The sequence below is a fragment of the Phoxinus phoxinus genome (assembly GCF_949152265.1).
Source record: "Phoxinus phoxinus genome assembly, chromosome: 23".
NCBI classification, from domain to species: domain Eukaryota; kingdom Metazoa; phylum Chordata; class Actinopteri; order Cypriniformes; family Leuciscidae; genus Phoxinus; species Phoxinus phoxinus.
This window is the reverse complement of record NC_136898.1, coordinates 11,766,914-11,793,665: the sequence shown is the minus strand read 5'-3', so window position 1 is coordinate 11,793,665 and position 26,752 is coordinate 11,766,914. Positions and strand designations below refer to the sequence as shown.

Below are 26,752 nucleotides of genomic sequence, written 5' to 3'. Positions count from 1 at the left end.
GTACCGTAAAATAACGACTTTTCTGGTAAATACACAAATGTGCTGTTCACACATGATCTCTTAACGGTAATTTACCAGTAAAGACTATGTGTGAAAGGGGCTATTGATACAACAGAAAAATTACCGTCTTTACCGTCTTTATACAATCAAACTAAATGATCAGCATTACAAATGATTCATTCAGAGAAAGTTACTAATGCGCGTTCTGCTTTGACTTTGTTCGGAATTATTTCGAAAAAGAGGAGGCTAAAAAGGAACACAGTATATAAAACACAACATTAATTTATTGATTGTATACAACAGTTCTATAAACAAGGTCACACTCACATTTTGAATATCCAAAAGAAAGACTTTTAAAATAAAAACTGGTAAACTATGTTTTTACAAAGACATTCGAGTAAGATCACACCATGGCACACACAGAAACATTTTGCATTCCACTGCGCTGTTTTTCCATTCTTTTTCTATGTAAATGTGAGTTTGACCGTTGTACTCGTGATTTTTGCGCTCACTTCTCACGCAAAAACAAGTTTTTTTTTTTTTTTTTTTTTAATTGCCTTGTGTCTTGTGTTTATAAGTGTATTTGTGTTTATAATTGCAGATTCTGTGTGAATGGCCCCTAATGTAACACAGATGCTTCTTAATTTGCATACTTATGCACTATTCAGTGGCACTTAAGTATAAATAGTGTGCGTTGTGTGTTCACGCTGAAAGTTCCATGATGCACTCACACGAATGATGTAATTAACAGAAAAAACAAAATGTGGAATGGAATATTGGACACTTCATGCACTCAACTGTCACAGTTTTCCTTCTATGGTGGTGGGGGGGGAAGGGGCTGTAAGGCTCCGAAGTTAGATGACAAAACGACCGTGTAAAATTCACACACTAGACGGCTGAGTACATACTGCAGAGTATACTGTAAGTGCATAGGTAGTATGGTATGTCATTTGAGATACAACTATTAACTCAAATACATGTACTTCTCACTCAGCTCACCAAAGCTGAAAAATGAAATGGGAAAACCTTAATAGGTCTTTGCGCTATACAGTACACCATGTGCAGGGATACTGAGCCAAGTGCACGCATGCCTCTATTATAGTCAATGTTCTGTACTGCCAGGTCTTGACACAGCAGAAATCCTTCTCACTTTTGGCAGTTTTCAGATTTCCATAGCTTTATGGAGAGTAGCAGAATGAGAAAAATCACACCGTATCCAAGCTAAATCCTATTATTAACTGTAAGTGTCTGATGCCAAAGACCTCTTTTTCGTCCAGCTCCCAACCATAACCAGCAGCGGGAGAGGTGAAGGATGACTCCATTCTCACTCATCTGTGTGTTTGTTTTACTGAAGTTTCAAGGTCTTCTCAGCGGAGACTGTTTTTCTCTCTGCTCTCCCGTCTCATGCTGGTGAAAGGCCAGCAGTGTGCCTGGAATGGACAACACCCCACCACCCCCCTGCATGATACCCACAAAAGAAAACGTTCCCATGAGAAAAACATGCATACGCTCTGAGGTTTCCATTCTGCTGCTCTGTTGCCCATTAGTTGAACTGGGAGGAAGTTCTGTTTGAAAGCAGACAGGAAGTGAGGATGGGCATGAGTGACAGTGTGAAGATGTTTTAATGGCTAGGGACCATTTAGCAACACAGACTTGGATAACCGACTGACATGCCTCGTTCTCCTACACACTGGAACAGTTTCACACCTGTGGGAGTGTAAACCTTTTAGTGAAAGAAGTGTGAGACATGCACCATTAGCACCGAGTGTCAGTCAGGCTGGCCGAATATCTTGCTAGGAGACACATTCCTCTGTTCGGCTTTAGATCAAGCGATGCGTGCAATTTATACTCGGAGTTAAAGGATTAGTTAATGTAAAATTACATCTGCCATTATTCATTCGCCCTCATGTTGTTCCAAAACCCGTATGTCTGGGTTCCATCCAAGGAACACACAAGATGTTTTGAATATACAGTATGACTGTACTGATCACTCTTTTTTATGCAGTTATAATAATAGCGACTGGAGATTTAAAAAAAGAGATGCAAAAGCATTGATAATTGATAATGATAATTCTACTTTCATCGTTCACATTTTTCCAAGTCTTCTAGTTTTGTATGATGAACAGTTAATTTTAAGATATTCACTGATAATCTTGCCCTTAAATGGACTAATATCCGTTGTGACCATAAAATTAGTGAGTTCAATCCAGCTTAAAATTTTTTTTTTAATCAACAAATCAGATATTGTTACTTTTCTTTTAAACTCAATAATTAGATTTTAGTAGTGAAAAAAATATATAATCAAGTTTAAGTTAAAAGTACTAAAATGACTAAACCTATAACTGAAACAAAAGTAAATTAAAGCTAAATTGGAATATTAATTATTTTTTTAAATGTCAGAAAACATAAAATTGCTAACACTTAAAATTAAATAAAAAATAAAAAATTAAAGATTAATGTTATGAAAGCTTGTATTATTTATAAGTACTATACTATAATAGTATATAAATACTGAAATAACACAGTTTTTAGTGAATAACTAACATTTTGTAGCTTAACTTTATATTGTTTACATTGAATATTCTTTTGTCATTTTGTAGATGGACTTCATATTGTTTATATTGAAAAGAGCAATCATGATATTCTTAAAAAAAATAAAAAATAAAAATAATAATAATAATAATTCACCTTGCCTTGGAAAGGAAAGAAAACCGTGCCAATTTAAAACGACATGAGGTTGAGTAAATGAAGACAGAACATTTTTATTTTTGGATGAACCATCTTTTCAGATTTGTGAGATCTTTTCCATTTTACACATGGGAACTGCAGTCAAGATCCCTGCTGACAGAAACCCCCTGGGGTGAGGGTGGTGATAAAACTCTCACGAGACTGTGCAGAACACTCATATGAAGTTATGGTGAATGTGAAACTTCTGCCGTGCAAGCCCCCTGCCAACTTCAACTCCAAATCCACCCACGACGCTAAAGACATGCAAAATGGTGCAATGTTCGCCTAATGTCATTTGGAGAGAAAAGGGTCTCTCTGAGGCCTAGGGCAATTACGCACAACACAGAAGAAATGACAACAGATGGTCTTGGGTTTACACCAGAGCCTTACCTGGCTGCCTTTCCCTCCTTTACACACTTCCCAACATTAACTATGAGCTAACACAACTGCCATGGAGATGCCCAAAACACTGCCAAATTCAACTTTCCAAAAGTTGAGTGCAGACTCCTGCCAAATTCAACTTTCCAAAAGTTGAGTGCAGACTCCTGCATTCTAATAAGAACCAATGCATTAAGTGCCTTCTTAAAAATGGTTCAGGACAGTAACACAGAGTTAATTGAAGCCTGTGGACATCTTCTTTCTTGCTTGAGCACGGTAACAGGCAGAGTTAATGAGGATGACCCCCTCCAGAGTAAGTCTGCTGTGAGCTTAGTTGGCTCCAGAATCTGCTGTGCCGATTAAGCGCTTGGTCTTTTGCTATCAGACCTCCTTTTGTGTTGTTCACTCTCAGCACAGCCCTAATCCTGACTAAAAGCCCCGATTCTGCAGTAATCCAAGCCAGTGTGTGAAGATGTGACAGAGGAAGCCATTGATCTTTGAGTTTACGCAAAAAAAGTTAGACTAGTGGCTTGTATTAGACCTTCCCTTCACTTACGGATGGATGGTATTGTTGGTACACGACACGGCGCTGCATTTATTACTATTAATGTGAAGTATGTGGTGACGTCATCACGTTTGGATGTGTGCGAGTGTGTTGACTTGCAGAGAGACTGAGGAAGGAAAAAGACAACTCAAGCGGGCAGGTTGAGTCATACACAGAGAAAAGGGTGTAATCGGTATGTGCTGCAAAGTGGAGCCACTGCCTGTACATTTCCTCACACATTTACCAGCTAAATGGGGACTTCTCGTGATTCAAGTTTATTTGGATGCACAATATATATAGATCTGTACTATTTCAGGGCTTATATTTGAGGTTTTTTTTTTTAAATAACTAATATCAATCATTCATTAATAACACTGTAATATTGAATATTTAGCAAATATTCAATATATATATATTTTTTTGTATTAAACATCATAATGTAAATGCCTAAATTCACTTATTGCATTTAAAATGATTCATTTTATTATTTGTATTTATTTAAACAAAATAGCTAAGGATTTTTATAGTGTGCAATTATTGGTTATCGACCATAACATGAAATACATTTTCAGCATATCTGCCAGAATTCAGTATCATCAGTATCAGACAGAATTTTAGTATTGTGCATCCCTATAAAAAAAAGGTTTATTTTTCTTACCTACAACAAAATCTTACACACACAAACATTTGCTGTTCAAGCATGACAAACGGTGATCCTCTCCATTATAGACCTCTCAGGAATTCAGAGTATGTCTAGCATCGAGTTTGACCCCTGAGAGTCTATAGTTAGAGATTTCAACACAACATAAGGACAATACAAATGATGGGTATGAAGGCTAGCACCATCCTCCAATGTGGTAAGGTTTAGAAATGAATTAGAAAAGGTTTGGAATTGAATAACCACACACATGCATATTAAATAAACATATATATATAAACATATATATCATATATGATTTATGCCCAACAGGTGAGAGAGAAGAGAACATCCCAACCCCCTGCTAAAGTTCTCCAGGCCCCGGCTTGGCGCACCTTGAGTACCCACAGATCAAAGGTCGAGGGGTCAGATAAACAGCCCTAGCAGCAGGAGTCACGGGTGACGCCAGCAGGTGATAGCTGATACTTTTTTGCCTCACTGCTCAGAGCCACAGCAGGGTCACCTGGAGCCCCTCAACACGGCAGCTGCTTTAGTCATTATTGTTTGCAAGCTCATATTCTCTTCAAGTTGAGAAATCTTCTGGATTGATTTACCGTGTTGTACTGTACATGCCCACAAGCTCTGGAGTGCAGTTGTTACCCCGACAACCTGAGGGCTCGGCTATTTTTATTTTCCTTTCGGACAAGACAAAAAGCCAGAGACCTGATCACTCCATCCAGGCAAGAGTTATTGCTTTTTAGTGAGTAATAAAAGTGAACTGTGGCAAGGACATACTATTTTTACCCACTCAAAGAGTTCAAATAAAGAAAGAATATGTTGCAAACGAAAAATGTTAATTAAAGTACAAAATAAAATGCATCACATAACACAATACATTGAGACAGTTCTGCTGGACACTGTTGCTAAGATATCATGATATTGCTCTGTTGCCATACACAGCCAGATAATAAAATCTTGGCTACAGGATAACAGCAGATAATGTTTCTAGATGGTATCCGGAACCCAACAGCAGCTGGTCCGATAAAATTGCCGGTCCCCTCAATCACGCTAATACTGTTACAGTCTAACTGGAGTAGTGTGCGTGTGTGTGTTTTAGCTTAAAGTCTTAAAGGAAAGGATGAGCACAACAGCATATTCCCCCATTTACACATTCCATTAGCCTACCAAGCCATCACTCACAGTACTACACCAGAGTCCTGAAAAATGGCCCATTTCATGCCCTCAAAAGAGGTCATGATCCTTTGTTCCAGCATGGATCCCACCTCTCTGCCGCTGAGATTACTTCTTGACTAAAAAGAGCTATTTTTTGGGACACACACACACACATATACATTGTTTGATTATCATGAAATCTCCAGCAAAGGAGAGATTCAGCCCTCGGGACAGACTGGTTGATTTAAAAGGTATGGCACCATCTTGTCTGGATTTGGGATGGGGAGGACGGAAGCATCAAATACGTGGCTTATAAATATAGCATGCGTGAAATGCTCTCTAATTAAGATCTAAGAGAGATTACTGCATTAATTCCAAAGGGAAAGCCCTGTTGAGTGAGAATTAAGGCCCACCCCTCCTTCTAATTTTGGGTCCTGCAGGAAACTTCTAAAATGTGTAAGGTGAGGTGAATGAGCCAAGTAGTCATTAGTGAGTGAGGGTTACTATAATTTTGAAAGTCCAATATCAGACCCTTCCTGAAATGTCACAATCCTCATTATCCGACTAATCTTAGTCACTGGCTAAGGGGGGAAATTATCAACTCAGTACAGTCACAGTCAATACAGTACAGTCGTCTTTGTCTTGAGTGGACCACCAACTGGTTTCCTCCACTTCCTCAGCTCCATAGACACACCCTGCCAAATTGGGGTGTGGAGCATTTTTTAAAGAAAAGAATGTGTCTGCCGTGTCTGCTCGTCTAGGCTTATAAGAGGGTATATGAGGGTGCTTTCACACTGGCATTTTATTTCAAAACGGGGCACGGTTCACATAAAAAATTGGTACTGTGAAAGCTGTCGTGCAGACCTGGGAGCACACCAGGATACTGAACCCGTGACTTCCTGTAAGAGGGGGTCTGAGTTCGGTTGCACTGGAACTGTGGAGCAATTCGCATGAATGTAAAAGCAGCTCAGACTCGGGTGCGTGCTTGTTCAGGAAGTAAATTAACACTTGCATGCGTTTTAGTTGACGAGTTTATTAGTTCAACAAAACACAAGTTAGGGTATAACAATGGTGATGATTTACCTGGGATACTGGAATCCATTGCAAGTGTCTCACTGTAACATAGATGTTTGCTTTTTTAAGTAAAGGAGTGACAAGTGAAAATGTATTTTTGCGGTAGTAAACATTATGCCACAAGCGCTGTTGATTGATCTTAACTTGAAATAAACCTGGGCTCCTTTAATCTAAATTGACTGTAGTAAAGGGTGAAAGTGCTTCCTACTTCTGAAATATGACCGAACGGACACAAACGCCCTCCCAAGGGAGGCCAAAGTCTATGCTTTAGCCTGCTTGCAAGCAAGAGAAAGTGAGAAAGTGTGGTGGTGTGTTTGACCTCTCTATGGGTCAGGCTTCTGTAACAGAACCCGTGTTGATCTCAAAGCTCTCTTAAAGAGCAAGTGTTTGTCATTAGGAGGAACTCGGTTCCTGTTAGTCCTCAGAGATCACATAAAACCCCCATTCACCTCGAAACACCCCTATCCCTCAGCATGAGGACCAAATGCTGATAACCCTGACAGGATTAAAACCAGGCTGACAGAAACAATCCTCAGTCTTCTCAGACTTACCGACCCGGGGAAGGTCATCGTTAAAAATCAACCACAAGAGATGAAACACAAGAGGCCGGTTGAGAGCTTGTTAAAAGAAGTTCTGCTATAAGATCACCATTTATCTTTTTAGTGCAGGATTATAATTCATATTTACAACAGGAACTTCTCAGTAGCTTGAGTACTGATCGATTACATTGGCGATAGTTTATATAGCATTCATGTGAAAAAACTGTTTAGATTCTATAAGGTTCTACTCAAATCACAATTCCTGCGTTGATTTCCTACATTTAGAATAATAAAATATATTACTTGGCGGAAGCATGAGGTTTATTCAGATTATTCTTGCATTTAACTTAACCATTTGAAATATTTCTTAAACATTGGTATTTTTGTCATATTGATTGCATCGTGCCTATGGAGGAAAAAAAATTGGGTGAGGAAATCAATTATCACTTTAAAATGTCACTCTAGTCTTTCAAAAGGTAAAAGTCTTTCATGGTTTGTTTTCCCTATATATTAAAACCAAAGGAACACACAAGCAGTGTAGGATTTTGTCAATGTGTGGCACTTTTTCAGCGACCAATGAATGAAGCTAATTAGGAGACTCATCATAGCTAAACGTGAGTCACCAACATAAAATCAAAACAAAGTTGTACCATTAGCAATAATAGAACAGGCAGGAAATGAGAATGACTAAACAATCTGTCACATTCTAAGATTAGTCGCTGTATCTGAAAAGGCCATGCAAGATCGAAAAACTGAGCTGGCAACAGACTGTACGACACTTGAAGTGTGCCTGAGGGCGCAAGATTGAAATGTTGGAGAAATCTGACCCGCAGAGGGCACCACAGAATGTGAACTCTAGACATGGATTGACAGAGGAACCTTTGAGATACATGAAAGGTCCATTGAGGGCTGTCAGAGTTGAGTTTAGATGGGAATGATGGCAACAAGAGAGAGGGCTGGTGTTATGGCTCATATCAGCAAGCTCTCGTTCTTCCATTTCACCCATTTCGCCAAACAGGGTCTGCCAGCCTTGGCAGCAGGCCGCCAGGGGCCGAAAGGAGGAGGGGGGGCAGGTGTATTTGACGGTGGCCACAGAGGCCCCTGTGTTAGGCTCACTATCAGCAAGGGAGTGCTCGGAGAGATAGGTGAGTCAAGAGCCGAGGTCACCCTGTCTCTGGGAGTCTCAGATAAAGCCCTGGGGGAGTTGTTATAGGGGGCTCTGGAAGAGGTTAGCAGGCTCTTTCCAGGCAGTTTGCAGCCCACACGTGCCTGTCGATGCCTTATCAGGCCCGCCGTTCCGGAATCGTCCATCCACTCACACCAGCTTAGATAAAGCCAAGACGGAGCTGTATGGGACACCGCAGGCCCGTGACAACAAACGATCCAGGGGACGGCAGCAATGCTGAGAGAGGTGCCAGGAATGGAGGACAGAAAATAGCCACTGTACCTAAGCCAGATGAGATCACATCTCTAAAGCTCGCCTGTTCTATCAGTAGCCAAAAGCTCCTTAATCAAGCCTTCTTAAGCCTTAAACTTCAAAGCAAACCTTCTTAGTAATCGTAGTTAGTTAGCAAATCTTAAACAAATACAACATAGTTAAGTGTAGCCAGACTTTCATTAGCTTTCATTCGGGCCTAAAACCAGGTTTTTGCAGGCTTATCTGAAAGAGATACATTTGTAAAAAGCGGCTTACATTTCTTTTTCTTAGATTCTTTTTATTCCCTTTAAAGAATGGTTGATACAGCCAGACACTTCTAGACAGATGTTTTAGACACTTTTTTAAGCGTTGTTTTCAAGATAGCCTGTTAAGTTAAAAATAGTGCAATTTTTTTAAATTATTTATTAAATTTATTCATTTAGGCAACCTTTTGAAAATGTGTAGTTCCGCACATCCCTAAATCGAACTCATGGCCTTGGCAATGCTAGAATCATGATTTATCTGTGCCAACAGGAATTTCAATGTCAGGAATGATTCGTTTGTCCTCAAAAAAGTTAATTGTATCAATAAACACAATGTTGTTTCCAGGCAAACTGGACTCTCCCTATACTCCTGGAAATTCCATAGCAACCAAACAGATTAAAGCCGGCAAAATCAGTAATTTTTATGCGCAACATGAATTTCATGATAAACCGAAAAACATTATGCATCATATTCTCTCAAAATGAGACTATTAATCAGCAACAAAATCTAGCAGACAATGTTAACATCTCTTCCAGGACAGCACAGAGCGAAAGTACTGTGTGGAAGAACTTTGATGTTAAGATAAATTAACTACTTTGTTCTGAGGAGGATTTTGCATGTGTGTGTGCGTGTGTATAAAAGGATGTGAGTTAATGACAAGTTAGTTTATCTACTTCCCACTCTGAAATTACTCTTGGGCTGCGCAGAGGAGGATCTTCATATAATTAAAATATGCTAATGCCGTCCATACATTTATGTCTAACAAGTTTCAGTCAATTAAAGGAGCGAACAGCAGACCACGATGATAACTCACAACCAATCATGAAGAGGTGATGAAGTAAACAAATGAGGGCCATTTAGTTTCGTGAAAGTTCTATGAGGTTCTAGTTCACTAGTTCTACTCAGGTCCTGAAGCTGTACGAGAAAACGGAGGAAGTAATTTCCAAAGCTACATGAGCGTTTGATTGTGTTTGTCCAAACACTCATTATTTTCACACTTCGTTTTTCCCCCCTTATCTACAAGACATTCACTCAAACTCCAGAATAACACTCATCACTGCATTAGTCACACAAACACAGTCTTTTGCCTGGAGACCCGATTCACTGTCTAGGCCAAAGCCATTTGTGTGTCGTTATAATCAATCATTTGACTGCGAGAGGACAGTTCTAATGGAAATGACACAAGCAAACAAACAAACAGAGTAAGAATTGAGTATGAATCTCAGTATCCTATTACGCACTGAACCGCTGTGTAAGAGAATCTCACAAAAGCTTAATGTTTGTTAGTGATTAACATTTGACATTTGAGACTACCGTTTCCGCGAGAAAACACAAAGCCGATCTCGTCGGTTTGGAACCCGTTAAGCTTGTGTGGTTTAGTAGCTAATCCAGCTGTTACAAAACCCAGAGATGGATGAAACTCTGATTAGGGTGGCGGATCAGAGGAGATATATTTGGACCGCTGCGAATACCCAGAGGAATAGAGACGACAAGAGCCACTTTCGTCTCTTCCGTGTGTCGTGGATATAATTGGCAGAAACGCTCACTAGTTAGGACTGAGTGAGAACTGAGAAGGTGTAAATTACCAGTGAGCATAGCGTGACTTCTAAATCAAAGGCTGTGATTTCTCCAGCTTCAAAACCGAGACTGTATGTCTAAGATGGATATCAGAAACTCTCTGCAGACAGGGGTCAGAGGTCAGAAAGAGAAACTTCAGAGGCTCCCCATAAAATTTACTCGGTCTATAACATCAGAGGGTAGATATGCACATTGCTTGTCTACATAAATTCTTAAAGAGCAGCGCCGCCCCTCCTTATACACCTCCTCCAGGACGGATTCTCCATCTAATTTACATGTCTGAGTTTTGGCCCATTGTGAATTAAACAGACTGTTAAAGGAATATTCAGGGTTCAATAGCCTACAAGTCAAGTTAATTTAACAGTTTGTGTGGCATAATGTTGTTTACCAAAATAACAATAATAATAATTTTGACTCTTCCCCTTGTTTTCTTAAAAAAGAAAGAAAAAAAAAGATAGGTTACAGCAATGCCCTTACAATGGAAGTGAAGATTTTGGGGGGGATTTAAATGCAGAAATGTGAAGCTTATTATTTTATAAGGAACATTCATTCTTGTTAAACTTTTTTTTATACCTGTTTTAAGGTTTTAGTGAAGTTGTAAAACTGAATATAACTTTTTTCAAAAAAGATTAGCGCTTCTTCCACACTAAAATCATGTTTGCATTTATATTGTTTAATGGCTGTAACTGAAACCACATTAGCATTTACATGTTGGCCCCATTTACTTACTGTAAGTGGCTCACTGTAACACAAACGTTTGCTTGTTTTTAAAGAAAAGGGGAGAAATTAATTTTTGTGGTAATCAACATTATGGCACAAGCGTTGTTGATTATATAATCCAGTATATTCCTTAAAGTGAAAGATGTGCCAACTGCTCTCCGTCTCTATCTTTTTGACTCTCATTGCGGGTGGAGCTTGTAGAAGCTCAAATTCATTTCACCAAGCAGAAAAAAGCTTTGAGGAAATGCGTTTTGTTTGCCCGGGTAACAGGTTTCATTTAAGGAGGCGCACACAATCACTAAGACAGACAGAGAAAGCATTAGTACACCAAGCACATCCTCTGTTTGAGCGATAAAGCTGCTGCAATGGAAGACTGTGCTTCCCTCCTATGCTTAGAGAAGACATCCAATGTGAGTGTTTGGCTTTTTGTTTTGGGGACACATATGAGGAAGCCCTATATAGAATGATGTAGCACTGCTGCCATTTGCGATTACTGTGAAAGCAATGTGGCACGGCCGCAGCCCCTCGATGAAAGAGAAGAGAACAAAGAAAACATATCACATATTGTATACAGCCATTCAGCTGAGAGTGGCAAACAGGGACCTGCGGTTAATCTGAAAAGATTTCTGTGAGAGTCTCTATATTGAAGAACATCCATATTTAATCACAGTATCTGGTGTAAAACATCTCGCCGTCTGTGAATCATACACTTGCTTTATTACCATATTTGCTAGAAACGTCTCGTATCCGCCACTGGCGACGGGAGGATGGAAAACGGAATGATTTTGTAATGGCTTCTGGCACATCCATTATTCAATATGAAATACCTTGAAAGTTTATTTTACTGTGCTCCGTCTCGCACTTCGAGCTGCCATTTCATATGCGGCTAAATTGATTCAGCGGTGTTGTGCGGGGTGAACCGTTCCGACCAATTTATCATGCAAAAGGTAAGCCCGAGTAACAGAGGACGTTGGGAAAGGGAGATACAAAGGCGATTGTGTGGGCACACGCTGATTGGTTTTTAAACAGGTTCTCCAGTCAGTTCTCGCCAGATAAGATGGCCATTAATGGCCACAGAGTCAAGCTCTTCAGAATTGACTGAAGCTTCTTTGAAATCAGCAGCCTGACAATTTGAATCGATACCAGCTTGGTCTTTAACGATACTGTTGGATTGACTAATCCCACAACAATGCGTTTCAAAAAGTTGTTCAATCAAACAACAATGCAAAAACAAAGATTAAAATATGTTGAACTTGCAGTTCTGAAAATTATTGTTGCACGTTCTTTATTTGTATGCAGAATGATGGAATGTCAAGCATCAGGTAAGGCAGCTTTTGTGGCATGCAAAGACAGTTTCTAACCGTGGGAGAGAGAGACAGCGCATGAAAGCGATGGGGAGGAAGAAAAAACACAATAGCTCAAAATTGAGGCAGTGCAGGGGGAGTGTTGGTGGCGGGAAGAGAGGTTGAGAGTCGGTGCCACCAATCTAGTTATGACCCATGTAGTGATTGCTCTGCAAAACTTAGCAATTACACCAGTTCTTTCTTCCGCCGTAGGCTACTATGCAATCAGACTGGCTACTTTCAGACTAGCGGCGGTCGCTGCCCAAAACTGCCCACTGTGTTACTGCCATGAGGAAGAAAAAAAATCAATTCAAGTTCATTAACATCTTAATAAGGAAATGTGAGATTCTTGTCATTTTCGGCACAGGCTACATTATATATCATGTTGCTTTTAATCACAAACCGTATAGTGGGATCCAAAAGTCTCAGACCACTCATTTAATAAAAATCTTCTTCATTTGAAATCACATCAGCATAACAATATGAGTTTCAAAATTGAAAAGTGAACATGCATTTCAGAATGCCTTAGTGTTTTGTATATCCTCATTTTGATAAAATCACCCAAACATTACAATTCTGTTATTATTCTCACCCTCATATTCTAAACCAGTTGTTTAATCTTTTCCCTCGAAGGCCCCACATTGTCCAACACATATACCAGTAAGACGTTCTTTTGCAGAACACAAAAGTGCGATATTATGAAAAATGTTGGGTTCCAACAACATTAAACATGGATAAGAAAATGTTTTCAACATATGATATTTTTTTCCGGCTAAATATAGCATGAAGGTAAGTAAATGACAGGACTTTCATTTCTGGGTGATCTATTCCTTTAATGACATTAGCATGAACCTATAAATAGCGCAAAATCATAAATATTTTAGACTTTTGGATCACGTTGTGCGACTGTTTGGACGGCATAGCTGTAATGTATTCAAGTTGTGTAAAGTCATTAATATCCTGGTCACATCGGTTAACTGCAGGCAGAAGCTAATGATCATGTGAGAGCCGGAGAGTGTTTCTGAGCCGGTTCGGGTCTAGGGAACATGTGTTGAATCATTTACACTGTTTACTCTGTGCATCAGAAGGTGTTAGACTTACAGTATGCATGCTATTTTAATAATCTGAGAAAAGGCAGAAATACCATTCCCACACCAGTCTGCTGTATAACAGCTTCAGGTTCATAAAACATAATGTGCATCTTTTTTTTTATTCTTTCCCTAACATAGAGTCAATGTAAATGTATTTACCTTCAAGAGAAAAGCTGTTCAGTATGGTCTGAAGCATTAATCGTGACGGGGTTTGTAATGCTATTTAAAAAGGGCCCATCTTTTGTAAGACACATCTTTTGTTCTAATTCATATTTATATAATACAAGTTTCCAATAACTCTTTGAACGTTTGATGTCTTTGAAATGCAGCAAACACAGAGATTAAACAGGGTTTATTTTTGTAAAGCCAATAAACCAATGATACCAAATGCATAGGGAATATGAGAGCGAGCCCATGTTCTGCATTTCTATATTTGATCTGTCCATATCTTCAGGTCCTCTAGACCCCAAGTTCAAGCATTTCATCCAAAAGCTATGGAGAATTGAAAAGTCAGTTTCTAAAAGTCCTTTTCAGTGCATGTTAATGGTGAACATGTCAAGTATACCTTCAAAAACTCATGCTGAGAACTGTAGCCAAGCTCCTGCCTTAGAGGCAAAATATCACTTTTGGCCTTTCTTTAAAATACAATTTGATTCAAGGTTTGTTCATTCAAAAAAATATGAAGCCTAGTCATTATGACCTGATCTCGGCTGGGGATCTGATGAAGAAATGAAATCTGCTTTATAACGTCAAAGGCCTTCACTTCGGTTCAGGCACCTTGCTGCCCAGCACACTACCAAGTCCAATGCTCCTGGCAAAAAGGGTGAAAATGGAACTTTTTATCAGATAACAAAGCCCAGGAAGACAGAATAACCTTCAGAAATACTGTGGGGTGATATTTCAGCACTAATTTTGAAAAGTGGATTATTTTTAAATCCGCTCCACTCAAATTTTAAGTGCCATTGTGACACACCGCACGGCTGAAAAATAGATGTAGGCCTTGAAACGGTTGTATTCAACTGCTTATGAATCCACCTGAATAGGACTGCTGGCACAAACAAGCAGCGATGAAGCTGTATTTTTCATTATATTTATCTTTATGCGTATGTGCAGAAGCAAAAGCACATCTGTTCATGGGTATGATTTGGGGAGGGGGTTTTGCGAGTGTGTGTCTTTGTGCGTTTTAGAGGGGAAATGGAATTTTACCCTAAAGCCATCTGCAGTACACTTTGAAGACAGAGTCATTTTTGTTGGTCCTGACCACACCCAATAACGGCCCCTTCCCAATGGACTGCACAAGACCAGACTTGACATCCAGTCTGATGAACCAAGAAAACCATCCCTTGGCGCCAGTTTGTGAATGTCTTTTTTTTTCTTTTTCTATTGTCTATAATTCAGCAGGAAAGTAAAATCATAAATATTATTCGAGATGCATGTTATATTTTGTACCATAGTGGTAATCAGCAAATATTAGGGATTTTTCTGTTTTCAGTGTTTTATTTGAGTATTATTTATATATTGTTTCATTAATATTTGAAAAACACTTTGTAATTCTTTAGTAGGCAATATCTCAGAATGAATAAATTGTTCTGTACATGTTAATTGTGTTATTCCTAAAGATACTTGTAGCATTTACGATTAATTTTAGTTTGGCATTTTATTTTTTTAGACAAAACTAATATAGAATTTTAATTTTAATAATTTACCAATTACCAACTTGAAAAGTCAGACTTCTTCCAAGTCAGATATTCTCTGATGTGCTAAGCAAATTAATTTTCTATGTAGCTCTATGTCATCAGTTGTCTCATTTGCCTCTCTTGCATGATTCAAAGTTGAAGTGTGTAATTTCTGCGCGACTAGCAGCATTTAACTACAAAAGTAGCTGTTTTCAAACAGGTTTCTGAAAAAAACATTACTCATTTGTTGAACTCACACCATTGGTTGAGCCAGTGCTGCTGTTGTCGGGCAGCTCAAGACGTTTAAGCAAACAGAGCAATGTTTGCACTGAGCCAGTGTTTACACATTTTGGCATAAATCAACCTATGAATTGCTCATTTATATTTTTTTAACACCGAAAAAAAAAAAAAAAAAAAAAAACACACTTCACTTTTAGGAGAAACAACTGAGAATGCTTAAATAAAACATATTTGAGCTTCCTGGAAAAGCAAATGCTTCTCCAACTCTCTGCACAACCACCCACTTTAACAGAGCAAAAACAAAACAAAAAAAACATTACTATTGCAAATGACTGACAGAGAAATCAGAAGCAGTTGAGAGAAAGAGGTGTTTATCATGTGAATGTTGTCGTTTTCCTTGAAATATTGTGTGAAAACATTGAAAGGACAGAAAGAGGAAGGTGGATGCAGGACACAAACATCATCTGTATAGAAACATCAGAGCTTTCAACTATCAGGCTCCTGCAGCCAAACCTTCTGTTCCTTCAAAGCAGGCGGCTCAGAAAGACCTGCAGGCACCTGATGTTTTGTTCAAATACTTGTCAGGCCTGGGCATACCGTTATGGCTTCACTATATTGTAGATTTAATTTTATTTGAAAAGGGGGGAAACAAAGCCGAGGCATGTTCTGAACTGGATGAGAAGATAAAGTCAGCTTTGCTTTGTAGTTTCAATCATGCAGAGGGATGCAGCATAGCCACTGGCAACTAGAGCTAGGATGAGGGCAGCCAGTTTCCTCCCTGCCGTTTTACCGTACAGCTCATGGGGGCACTGAGGATTCAGTTACCACAACAGCACAAGCTAAGATAAGATTTAAAAACACTTTCCCTGGCCAAGAACAAGAAATGAGCCCCAGATCCCAATAAAACGCAAACACCTGAGGAATATCCGAGCGAAATCAAAATAATATTGAATATGAAGGAATGCTTTGTTTTTTTTTAGAGCAAGTTTTTGCTCAAGTCAATGTTTGTTTTGAGCCAACATGGTAGAGAACTTTAGAAAGTTCAAATATTTTAGGCAGGGATGCAAAACTACATATAGGCCTAGTGTTAGTCTCTGCATAGCCTATATATGGTACAATAAACAACTTAATACGTAAAAGCAATATCAAATTTGCACTATTGGTCTAAATATCAATTACAATAATAAGAAAAAAACATATACTCAGCAATATAATTTGAATAATCACATCTGACTGATTATTCAAATCTCACTGTAATCACATCTGACTTTAACTGTAAGTTGGAAAACAGTGTTGGGATGTTTAGCAGATGAGAGGGGAAAGTAGCTGCACTGCTGTCCTGGATGGTGCAGCGACTGATTCTGCAGATAAAACGGATCAGTCGTAGCACTGAGCCGTTGGCTGCCTCGGCCCATCTGAGATGTGAGAGCCACTGGGGTGAGTTCATGAAAAGGATCAAACATGCTCCAAAGCTTTACAGAGATATGATACGTTGCCCTTCCCCACGCTTGAGTTGGCAAAGCACAAGAAAATAAGAGAAATGATATTGAAAGTTTTAGTTCTACTGCCTGAACGGAATAAAACAGACTTTGAACCAACTGAAAAAGGCTGATGACCACCATTGGGTCAAGTTTTGGCTATAGTTATGATGAAGTTACTTTCAGCTAGTAGATGCTATATCTACACCATTCTGACCAAAAAACATCTTTCTCCATTGACAGCCCTTCAGAAGTAGCAGTGTGTTCTGATAAGATACATTTTTTGGCAAGAACAAAGAACATAATACTGCAAAAACAAATATTATGTCTACTTGAACGTCACAGCTCAGGAGAGTTGCTAGTGGAGGTCTTGAGACTAACAGCATTCTTATGGTGACCTTAGCCAATCAGTTGTGTGACTGAGATGAATGAGAATGCTATAATAACTAAAACTTGACGTCAACACCATTATGCTTTTTTGGTTTCTAAGATTTTGCTTCGGAAAAAGACACACTTCGTGTGAACTTACTGAGTATCAGACAGAGAAATAGAAAGGTGAAATTCAGCCCTTGTATTCCTAGTTATGTGTTAGTGTGAGGAACCTTGTGTTTCGTAGGTCAGTTTCATTAAATGACATCTGAAATGTGGTCATGAGACCACCGCATTGGCCTGAATCAAACAAATATTTTAGCTTGTGTCTCCTATATATAGAACAGCAGAAGATTAGCACTGCCCAGAGAAAAATACATTGCCTCTTATCTCCAAGGAACACACTTTTGAAGAAATCTTTTCCAAAAGTATGTGTGCAGCCCCAATGAGAGGGATAGAGTGAGATGAGGAGCAAGAAAAGGAATTAAATCTCTTCACCTGCAAATAGTCCACCTAAGACGCTGGGAACACCAAAGGCACCGGCTTTTAGCTTAAATACCTTTAGTAAGAGATCTACGATAACTACTCAAAAACCTCCCAAGAATGGTGTTATCTCCGGCTGCAATGAATGTGTTCATAGGTACTTCCAAATAAGGATGTAAAAAAAGAAGTGGAAGTTGGTGAGCTTGTGGTTAAATTTAGTGTGCTATCACCCCAAGCTTTCAGCGTGGAGTTCCTCTCAGACATATTAGAGCCTCATGTCACTGAAATGGCACTTCAGAAGATGGAGTGGACTCCTTAAAGTGCATTGGATGTGCTATAACTTGTTATAAGCAGCAGAGTTATTACATTTATGAATAAATCCCAAATATATCGCTGTAGTGGTAAGAACAGCTGTCTGATATAAAAAATCTGAAATTAGGAGCAGACGAAAATATTCAGTGCTTGGTGAACGCAAAAAAACTGACTGCAATCTTTTCTCTTCCTTTTCCCATTTCTTTCTCACAGCGGCTTTTAGTTCACATTATGCCTTATATGAGCACTTTGAACAGAATAGTTAGCCCCGCTATTAAAAAGCAGCCATTTTAAGGCTTTCATGGCTTTTAGCTGCTACGTTTCTTTAAAGCTGCTCCCCATTTCTTTGGAGGTTAATGTTGGATGTGCAATTCGCCTAATTTGCTGTGAGGAAAATTACAAGGTAGGTCAATAGCATTACTAGCATAGCAAAGTGGAGGCCATGGGGTGTAAGATTCGCTACCGGAGTAGCGAATTTTATAGAGGTCTTTCAGATATAACTCAAGCTATTTTCTTTTCTGATGGCTTGATATAGAGCACAGCCTCCTTAGACTTGATATTCAGCATAGCACACTCTTGGCTTTCCTCTGTGCATCTACAAGACTTTTAACATAGGGCCCATTGTACTTGACCCTTCTGGAAGGTAAATAAATCAATTTGTGCTGAATGCAGAAAGTGCTGTCACACGAGATGAATAAAGAAACAAGGGATTTTGAGAATAGGGAGCGAGCGAGCGAAAAGGGCAAACACCCATAGGTGGGATTTATTGAATAAATAAAGAGACGGATCCATCCTAAACTTTCCCTCAAAAGACAACTGAGAATGGAAAGACGAAAGAGAAAGATATCTCTGCAGTATTCCCATCATAAAAGTAACAAAAAATCAGAGAAGATAGTGTAAAAAAAACAAATCCCCTAAACCATTAAATTTACATGTGAAGAGAGAGATAAAGACCCGCTCAAGACAGGAAATTTGGGAGGAGTCGCAACAGCCCCTCAGGCCACAGATCTGGATGTGCCGAAACAGGTTCATGAAGAGGGGTAAAAAAAAATAAAAAAATAACAGGCTTCTTTTCCCCCTGATGTGAACCGAAGCAGCTGTGCGCCGGTTGTGTGTACATAATCAACCATTTACCTCTACTCCAACTTTCAACCTTTTAAAATCGCATTAGAACGGTGCATGCTGAAACAACACTGCGCTCTGAGGAAGCTCCTCCAGCCTGCGAGAGCTGGAACTTAATTTATCGCATGAGAGGATGCTTCTTCCCCTGCCTCTCGGGAGTGGAGCATGGGTCGGCTGCCTGCCCTAATCATTTTCACCATGAGGTTTACTGAATGTTTAACCTGTCAAAAATCCGGTGCTATCCGACTATGGCATGTAAAGTCATGCGGCAAAGCTGTTTCGGAAATTCAAAAAGGAAATAAAAAAATTTAGTCGAAATTGATTCTATATGCCATGCATCTTTGGGAACCCTTTTGTTTGGGAACCCTTAATGAGGAGTATGCATGATTTCACTGGGCAACATGACCTTGCATTTGAATTTTCCTATCTGACATTTGGGTTCAAGGTTTTCATCTCAACAATGTTTTTTATTGTATACTCATCCAGCCGCAGCTTCATTCATTCTTACTCCCTTTCACTCCCACCAGTAACCCTTTTAAATCACATAACCAGAATAATTTATTACTTCGGTGCATAAAGGCAACAATTCAGCGCCTCAGAGCTTGATTTAGAGGGAGGTGCTAAAAAGGGATGTGAACATGAGGGAGGAGGCCACTAAATTGTTAGCGGGAATAAATTTGTTTTAACCTTTTTCTTTACTCAGATAAACCCATGGTAAACCCAAGACAGATGACATACATCTGAAAGGGACCTAATGACTTAAAATAGGCCACCACTTCCTCTGTCAGTGGCAAACTCTGCTGCATTCGAAACTATGCGTAGCTCGTGTCTGTGGGAGTTTCCCCCCAATCCTAACAGGGTTGCATTTTAAATACAATTCAAAAATCTTTAATTTACTCACTCTACGTCATTCCAAAAGTGTATGACTTTCTTTCTTTTGTGAATTCCAAAACATTAGTGTTTTGTGTTCAACAGAAGAGTGGGTTGACAAGACATGAGGGTGAGTAAATGGCATAATTTTTCGGAGGACTATCCCTTTAAGAAATTCCCTTGAACACGGGTACATTAATACCTCTCTGGGATGTTTTTTTTTTTTTTGTCTCACATCACATTTGAGTTCATACGAGTTATACATTATTTACTCGCACTTATGTCATTCTAAAACTATATGACTTACTTTCTTCTGAGGAACATAAAAGACGGTATTTGTCCACGTAATGAAAGCCAATAGGGTCTCAAACAACATTAGACCTCAATGACGTTTTCAAAATAACGTCTTTTTGGTCCCACAAAAGAAAAGTTTTTACAGGTTTTAAACAACATGAGGGTACGTTAATAATGAAAGAATTTTCCAATTTGGGTGAATTATCCCTTTAAATAGAAAAGCAAAGTAAAAAAGTAAAGTTATGTAAATATCCATTCATTTTAATAGCACTTTCTTAAATTCTAATACAAAGTGTAATGGAATTTAAGGCATTCTTAATTCAAGCCTAAATGCCACAACCTTATGCAAACTAATAGGTGCATTGTGAACCTGCTAAAAGAGCAACTAAAGCTTTAAACAGCGGGACTTCAGACCATTTCTTCCTCCAGCATTGTTTGTGCTGAACGTCTCTCTGAATAGGGCCTCCACCCGTCAAGATCATGGTTCACCCCACATTATCTTTAATAGATTTAATCGATGTCAGTGCTTCCTCATTCACCCTGACAGCTCTGGGAGATCCTGTCCCTAACACATGGAGCTCATGGGCACTCTAACCTTCTTTCCATCCGCCTCTCTCGCTCTATCCGGAACAGATTTAAGAGAGAGGGGGGGAAACTTTGCTTTCCTCTGTCATGCCCTTTTGGGTTCAAAGCATCACTTAAAGAGGCAAGAGTGGCAGGCAGGAACGTCTCCTCACACATGGAGAAATGCAATCTGCACATCACAGACAGCATCAAAGCGACGGACCCAGAATGGGAATCCGGTTATCGTGCGTCTCCATGGCTGCCAGAAAGGTTGTGTGGCTTTGAATGTCAGCCTGAATTGAAACGCTCAAAGCCTCAGATGGATATTTGACAGAATGTGATTTGGTGGGAGGGAGACGGGGTAAGGGCTGCTACAACTCGCAACCTTTTGTAGATGGATCTAAATGCCAGGAAAAACATTTGACATTGAAGAAATAATATCCGCCGGACCACCATTAACCACTACATGTGAACGAGCAGCCTGATGTATGTAAATCCTTTTCTGGGGGGTATTATCGACCTCAAAACGTACGGCTTAAAATGTCTCGGATCAAAACGCACCATGTACGTTTCATAAGCGCAAGCATTAAACGCACTCAAATTGGCTCTACACTGTGATCTCTGAACTGATCAATACGACAACCCCGTAGAAAGGATGACTTATGACTCTTGCGCTATAAGCAAACTTATAAATAACATTCCAACTGCCACATAATTGATGCTAAAACTATATTGAACAGCTCGGGGTGGCCTCGCCGTAAAACCACTAACAGCACTCTTGAGTTATCGCCAAAGAGTGCATGTTAAAAAACACATTGTGTAGAAATAATTGGATGCTTGTATAATCGATAGTCATGTCCAGAACCTTTCATTGACTGCCATGTCAATATATTTATACCACCGGCACATAAATGAGCAAGAGTGGCCCAAAAGAGTCAGTTATGGCTCTTTAAACCATCCCATTAAACTCAAGATAGGATTTCAAAAAAAACTAAAAGACGATCTGTTTGCCAACATTCTAACTTGCATCCTCTCAGGCTGCCAGACGCTTAAGCCATTAATATGAATAAATAAATGCAAATAAACTAGTCCAGTCGACACATTTAATCAGCTTTCCACATTCTGATTGAAAGCAAAACGTCTTACATGTATATCCGAGAGACAACCGGTGAGTTTGACGCCCACAATCAGAAAAGATATTGATCTGAAAACACACAGCCTTGTTTTTTTCTGGTGAAAATGAGAACTTGAAATAATGTTGTTGCTACTTCCATATTTGGTCCTACAGCATGCAAAAGTTAGCGCTCTCATTTAAAGCTTATCTCAGAAGCTTCGCCCTCGTGTCTCCCTGCTGTGCGTCGCTACACTGCTTATATGCATAACCATATTAAAGCAAGAGAACAATATCCCCTCAAAGCGGCACTTAAGACCACCAACCGGCTTTTATCAACCAGCAATCTCGGTAAAAGGTGTTAAAGGCGTTTCAACAGTCCATCAGACTGCGTACACAAACCTAATGTAAGCATTCCCTTTGATTATGTGGCAAAAAGGAGGGGTGTGGGACCAGATGAGTAGATAAGACTGGGTGAAGTCTCAGGAGGCCATTTTGGGCGGTGCAGAGTGCAGACAGCAGGTCCTCCTTCTTAGATGCTCCGATTAATCCATTAGCAAACGGGGAGTGCATTTGTGAAGAAAGAAAGACCCCCGACGAGGCCATAGGGGGGATAATGCATGTATTCATGGGACAACAGATGCTTGGTCCAACACATGGCTTGAGTAATTTACAGTAAAAGCCTGTGATGAAGCATATGTAAGCGCGTGCATGTACGCGAGTGGTCGGGAGGGAATTTAAATATGAATAAATTATGACATAATGGCCTCAGCACTTCAACCCATTTAAATGGTTGGTCAAAAGCACAATTCTGAAACCTTAACTGCCTGTCTCCTAATCCAATCATTTCAGCATAATACCCAAAATCATTTTAGCACATAAAACACTGTTCACTTAGCCTATGCTGTTTTTTTCTCTCTCCTCTTCCCACCATTTGAGACGAACAAAGCCCTAAAGCTGTAAAATTAGCTTTTACCATATGCTTCCATTGGTTCTTCTTGAAAACAGTTCCATAGTTAAGCTTTAACTAAATGAATATGCAAATATGAATTAGACTTTTCTTTTTTCACGACATGCGTTTTCCTGTTTGATATCTAAGTGGAACTGACGTTAATCAGCTCAAGCCCTTGCCTGCCAATAAACAATGACAAAATATTCCCCCAATAGGCCACGGTGGCATGAATCTTTTGCTTGAATGCTTAAATCATCAGATGTGGGATTTCCTGGTGTAGTTGTGGTTTAGTGTCAGTCTTAATGTAATTAGGTTTTTCCATCTCTCGTGTTAAACAAAGGCCTGTGTCTTCAGTTCAAGTTTCAGTTCCTCCTCATGTTCAAACGTCATTCAGAGTGACATCACTGATGTGTAAATATAGACGTAATCCTGTTGTGACCTAACAGGAAACTTGTGCATTTTACAAATTCACCTTAAAAAAAACCCAGAATATTTTATTTAAAATATGATGATGATTTATGAAATATTCCTGTAAATCTAGTCCACATACATCAGTTTGTTAATCATGCAGCTTTCAGAATGAGGAAAAATTCTTCTTAATCAGAATAAGGAAAATGTTCAGCTGTCATTTAATGATTGAAAAATTTAATAATTCAGTAGGCTGCATAGAACAGGTTTTTGCTATAAAATCCATCAAGAGCACATGATGCAATCACTGAGCTTGCAAAGACGGCAGAGGTGCTTTTCTTTACCTGTTTGCATACAGGTGATCAGTCTCCTGACAGCACTTCAGAGAAACTGACCTTTCCAACACCAAAGAGCCAGAGGGTCATAACAACAAATACACGTTGAGTAAAGGGTATGGGTTTTGGTTGTGTGTGTGTGTGTGTGTGTGTGTGTGTGTGTGTGTGTGTGTGTGTGTGTGTGTGTGTGTGTGTGCGTGCGATCGTGTGAGCGTGTGTGTGTGTGTGTGTGCGTGTGAGCGTGTTCTTTAAAACTGCCAATGTAGCTTAAAGCAATGTCTGTGTGGGGGAAACAGACATATACGAACATGCCTAACATCTCAGGATAAATCATGAGATGTCATGTTCTGTCACTTAGAAACTACACTAGGAAAAACTGAAGGATGATCCTGGTTCCTCAGGCAAGAACGTGAACCACACCCATTGCATTAGGATGCCAAAACAATAGCCTGAACAGAATCTTCACTCAAACTGTATTTTCTAATGAATTTATGTGCAGTTCAATGTATTCAACAACATCATCTTTGTCACACATAAAACAAAATTAAGTTCAGCTAATGAACAGGATGACAAACAAGTGCTATTTTGGAAAATGTCATATGATGTGCATTTTCCTGTTGTGTGATGGTACTTCCTTAATTTGATGCTGAATACGTTCAATTTGATTTAACAAATTTCCCATTATGGACTGTACGTGGCACACAGTTACATACCTAACATAGTAAAAATTTTGTTTTTATGGCTACTTGACAAATAGAGTGGTGCAGGGATGACATCAATACCCAGAAGACCAATTCCCCCTTGGTTCCTTCAAGACTGCCGTGGGGTTTTTAAACTGCTTCAAATGTGGTGTTTTTGGTATGGATGTGTGTAATAAATCATCTCTCAATTAATGTGAGGTCTTGTCATTAATGTGATCAATACGACAGCCGTAGGCTATGTCAGACAGACAGACAGACAGACATAGTGGGCCATAATCGAAGAAAAACATTTAAAAAAGAATGATGAGCAATACTACAGCATCCAACCACCTCAAAGTTATCAATCACTTTACCGCATTATGGATTCGTCTAAAGACGAAATACATCTATGACAGATAAATTCTGATGAGCAAACAAGCATGTGACACTGATAAAACCATACAACAGTCAAATGACTGAATTGGTAACACCACTCTCCACCTCCGCAACCTCTCGTGAGCAAGCACACGCTCACTTCTTTCTCTCTCCCCCGTTCACGCGCACACACATAGCGCACTCACGCGCTCAAAGAAGATTCAAGCCCAGACTGAATGAGTTGTTCGCGCGCGTCTCAAAATCCCTTATAATAATTTGAGCACACAGGACAGTCATGCACGAACCCAAAATAATGCAGTCGCTTATTAAAAGGATAGTGCATCCCAAAATTAAAATGCTGTATCATATTCAAAATCCGTATTACTTTTTCATTGGCAAAAAAAATATTTTTTTCCTATGCGATTAGAATGAATCGGGCGATCAAGCTTTAAACATGACACAAAATGACCATAAAAGTAGCCTAGTCCAAAGACGACATAGTCCTCTGGCGACATAGCTACAAGAGATTAGCCTATCTTTTCAATGACTCAGACAGGTGATCCAATTCACAAAACCTATTCTGAATGATTCGTTCATCAAACAGATCCAGTTCTCACTTGACTCAATGATCCGATGACAACAGTTCCTCACAAACCTATTGTATGACTTCATATGAAATAGTATGTTGTCACACGATATAAAGTCGTGTGACAACTTTTATGGCGACTGAAGTCCTTTTCGACGCTTTGGCTGAATCAGGCACCATTGTCATTCCATGGAAATGACAAATGACCGACTATATTTTTGGAATATATTCATGGTTGAAAGAACTTTCATTTTAAGCTGAACTGTCCCTTTAAGGTCCGTGTTTAGTTTCTGTTTGGGACTGACGCATATGCTGGGGATTTCAGAAACACGCGCAGGTGTGATGTCACTGCTATGTTTCTGCGTGTGATTCAGAAACATAAACACGTAGCCTATCAAAAACATTGCCTCGCGTGTCCAAACTAAAAGTTGAAACACTTCATATTCACTGTTCTGTACTGAGGTACTGAAGTTTGAAAGCTTTATCACAGTCTCCAACAACTGGTGATAAAAATGAATGAATGTGAATGTCCGAAGCGGGCACAGATGGCTTAATCTTCTTCAGGTGGAGACTTGACCTCTAACGTGGGAGAAATGAAAAGTGTAACACATTTCCTGGCAATGATTGCCAACGAATTGCGGCAACGGCTATTATAAACACTTGTTGATGTAGGCTACTATAAGGAAATAAAAAAAGTCGAATGGTCAAGGAACCTGCTCAACAAAATCATCGGATTACGGCAGCGATGTTATGGAAAGAATGGGAGAATGAGAAAAAAATATGTTCATGATAAATTAACTGACATACCTGGAGGAAACACAGCGACTGCTATGAAGGCAACGAAAAGGCAGATAACCGATTGCATCCTTAAAGAAAACCCCGGCTCTCCTCGATACAGTCCGAAGAGAATCTCAGAAATATGCTCGTCTGAAGTTGCTGGATAAAGAGAGAAGTCTCTGGTTGAGTGCGTTGAAAGATCAGGCGGATTGCTCTGTGCGGAGAGCGCAGGTGAAGTCTGGAGTCTGTCTGGACGAGCAGTGGAGATAGTGCAAATTCACACTGGAGAGTTGGGCGCCAAGCCCCGCCCCCGTTCCGCCCCCAGCGACACGCCCTCTCCGGGCGAAACCTGTCGCTGAGACGCTGCTGTGGAAAGTCTGAATTATTCTAGCAAATCCGTTCGCGCGAACTGTTTCAGTGAGTCATTTAAAAACGATTCTGCAATTCATTAGACACACACACACACACACAGGTTGTGTTTTCATGTTTTATGGGGACTTTCAATGAATGGACAATGATTTGTATAGGCTATAGCCTACACACTGAAAAAATGCATTACAGTTTCCACAAAATTATTCAACGTTGATAATAGCCTACTAACACCTGAAGAGATGGCGCCAACACCTGCGAAGACT

General features: G+C 39.6%; 1 protein-coding gene across 3 annotated transcripts in view; it reads right to left on the bottom strand.

The window, feature by feature from the left end:
- alcama (activated leukocyte cell adhesion molecule a) overlaps window positions 1–26,373 on the bottom strand; it is a 63,794-nt gene extending 37,421 nt beyond the window's left edge. The window contains exons 1-2 of one of the 3 annotated variants that reach the window (XM_079600770.1): window positions 26,148–26,271; window positions 6,543–6,574 (exon numbers count right to left, since the gene is read on the bottom strand). In XM_079600770.1, the coding sequence (XP_079456896.1) occupies window positions 6,543–6,561 (19 nt within the window). In that variant the 5' untranslated portion in view covers window positions 6,562–6,574; window positions 26,148–26,271. Of the gene's footprint in view, window positions 1–6,542; window positions 6,575–26,147 lie in introns of all 3 variants that reach the window. The other 2 variants (XM_079600769.1, XM_079600771.1) reach the window with 2 other exon arrangements.
- Window positions 26,374–26,752: the final 379 nt, after the last annotated feature.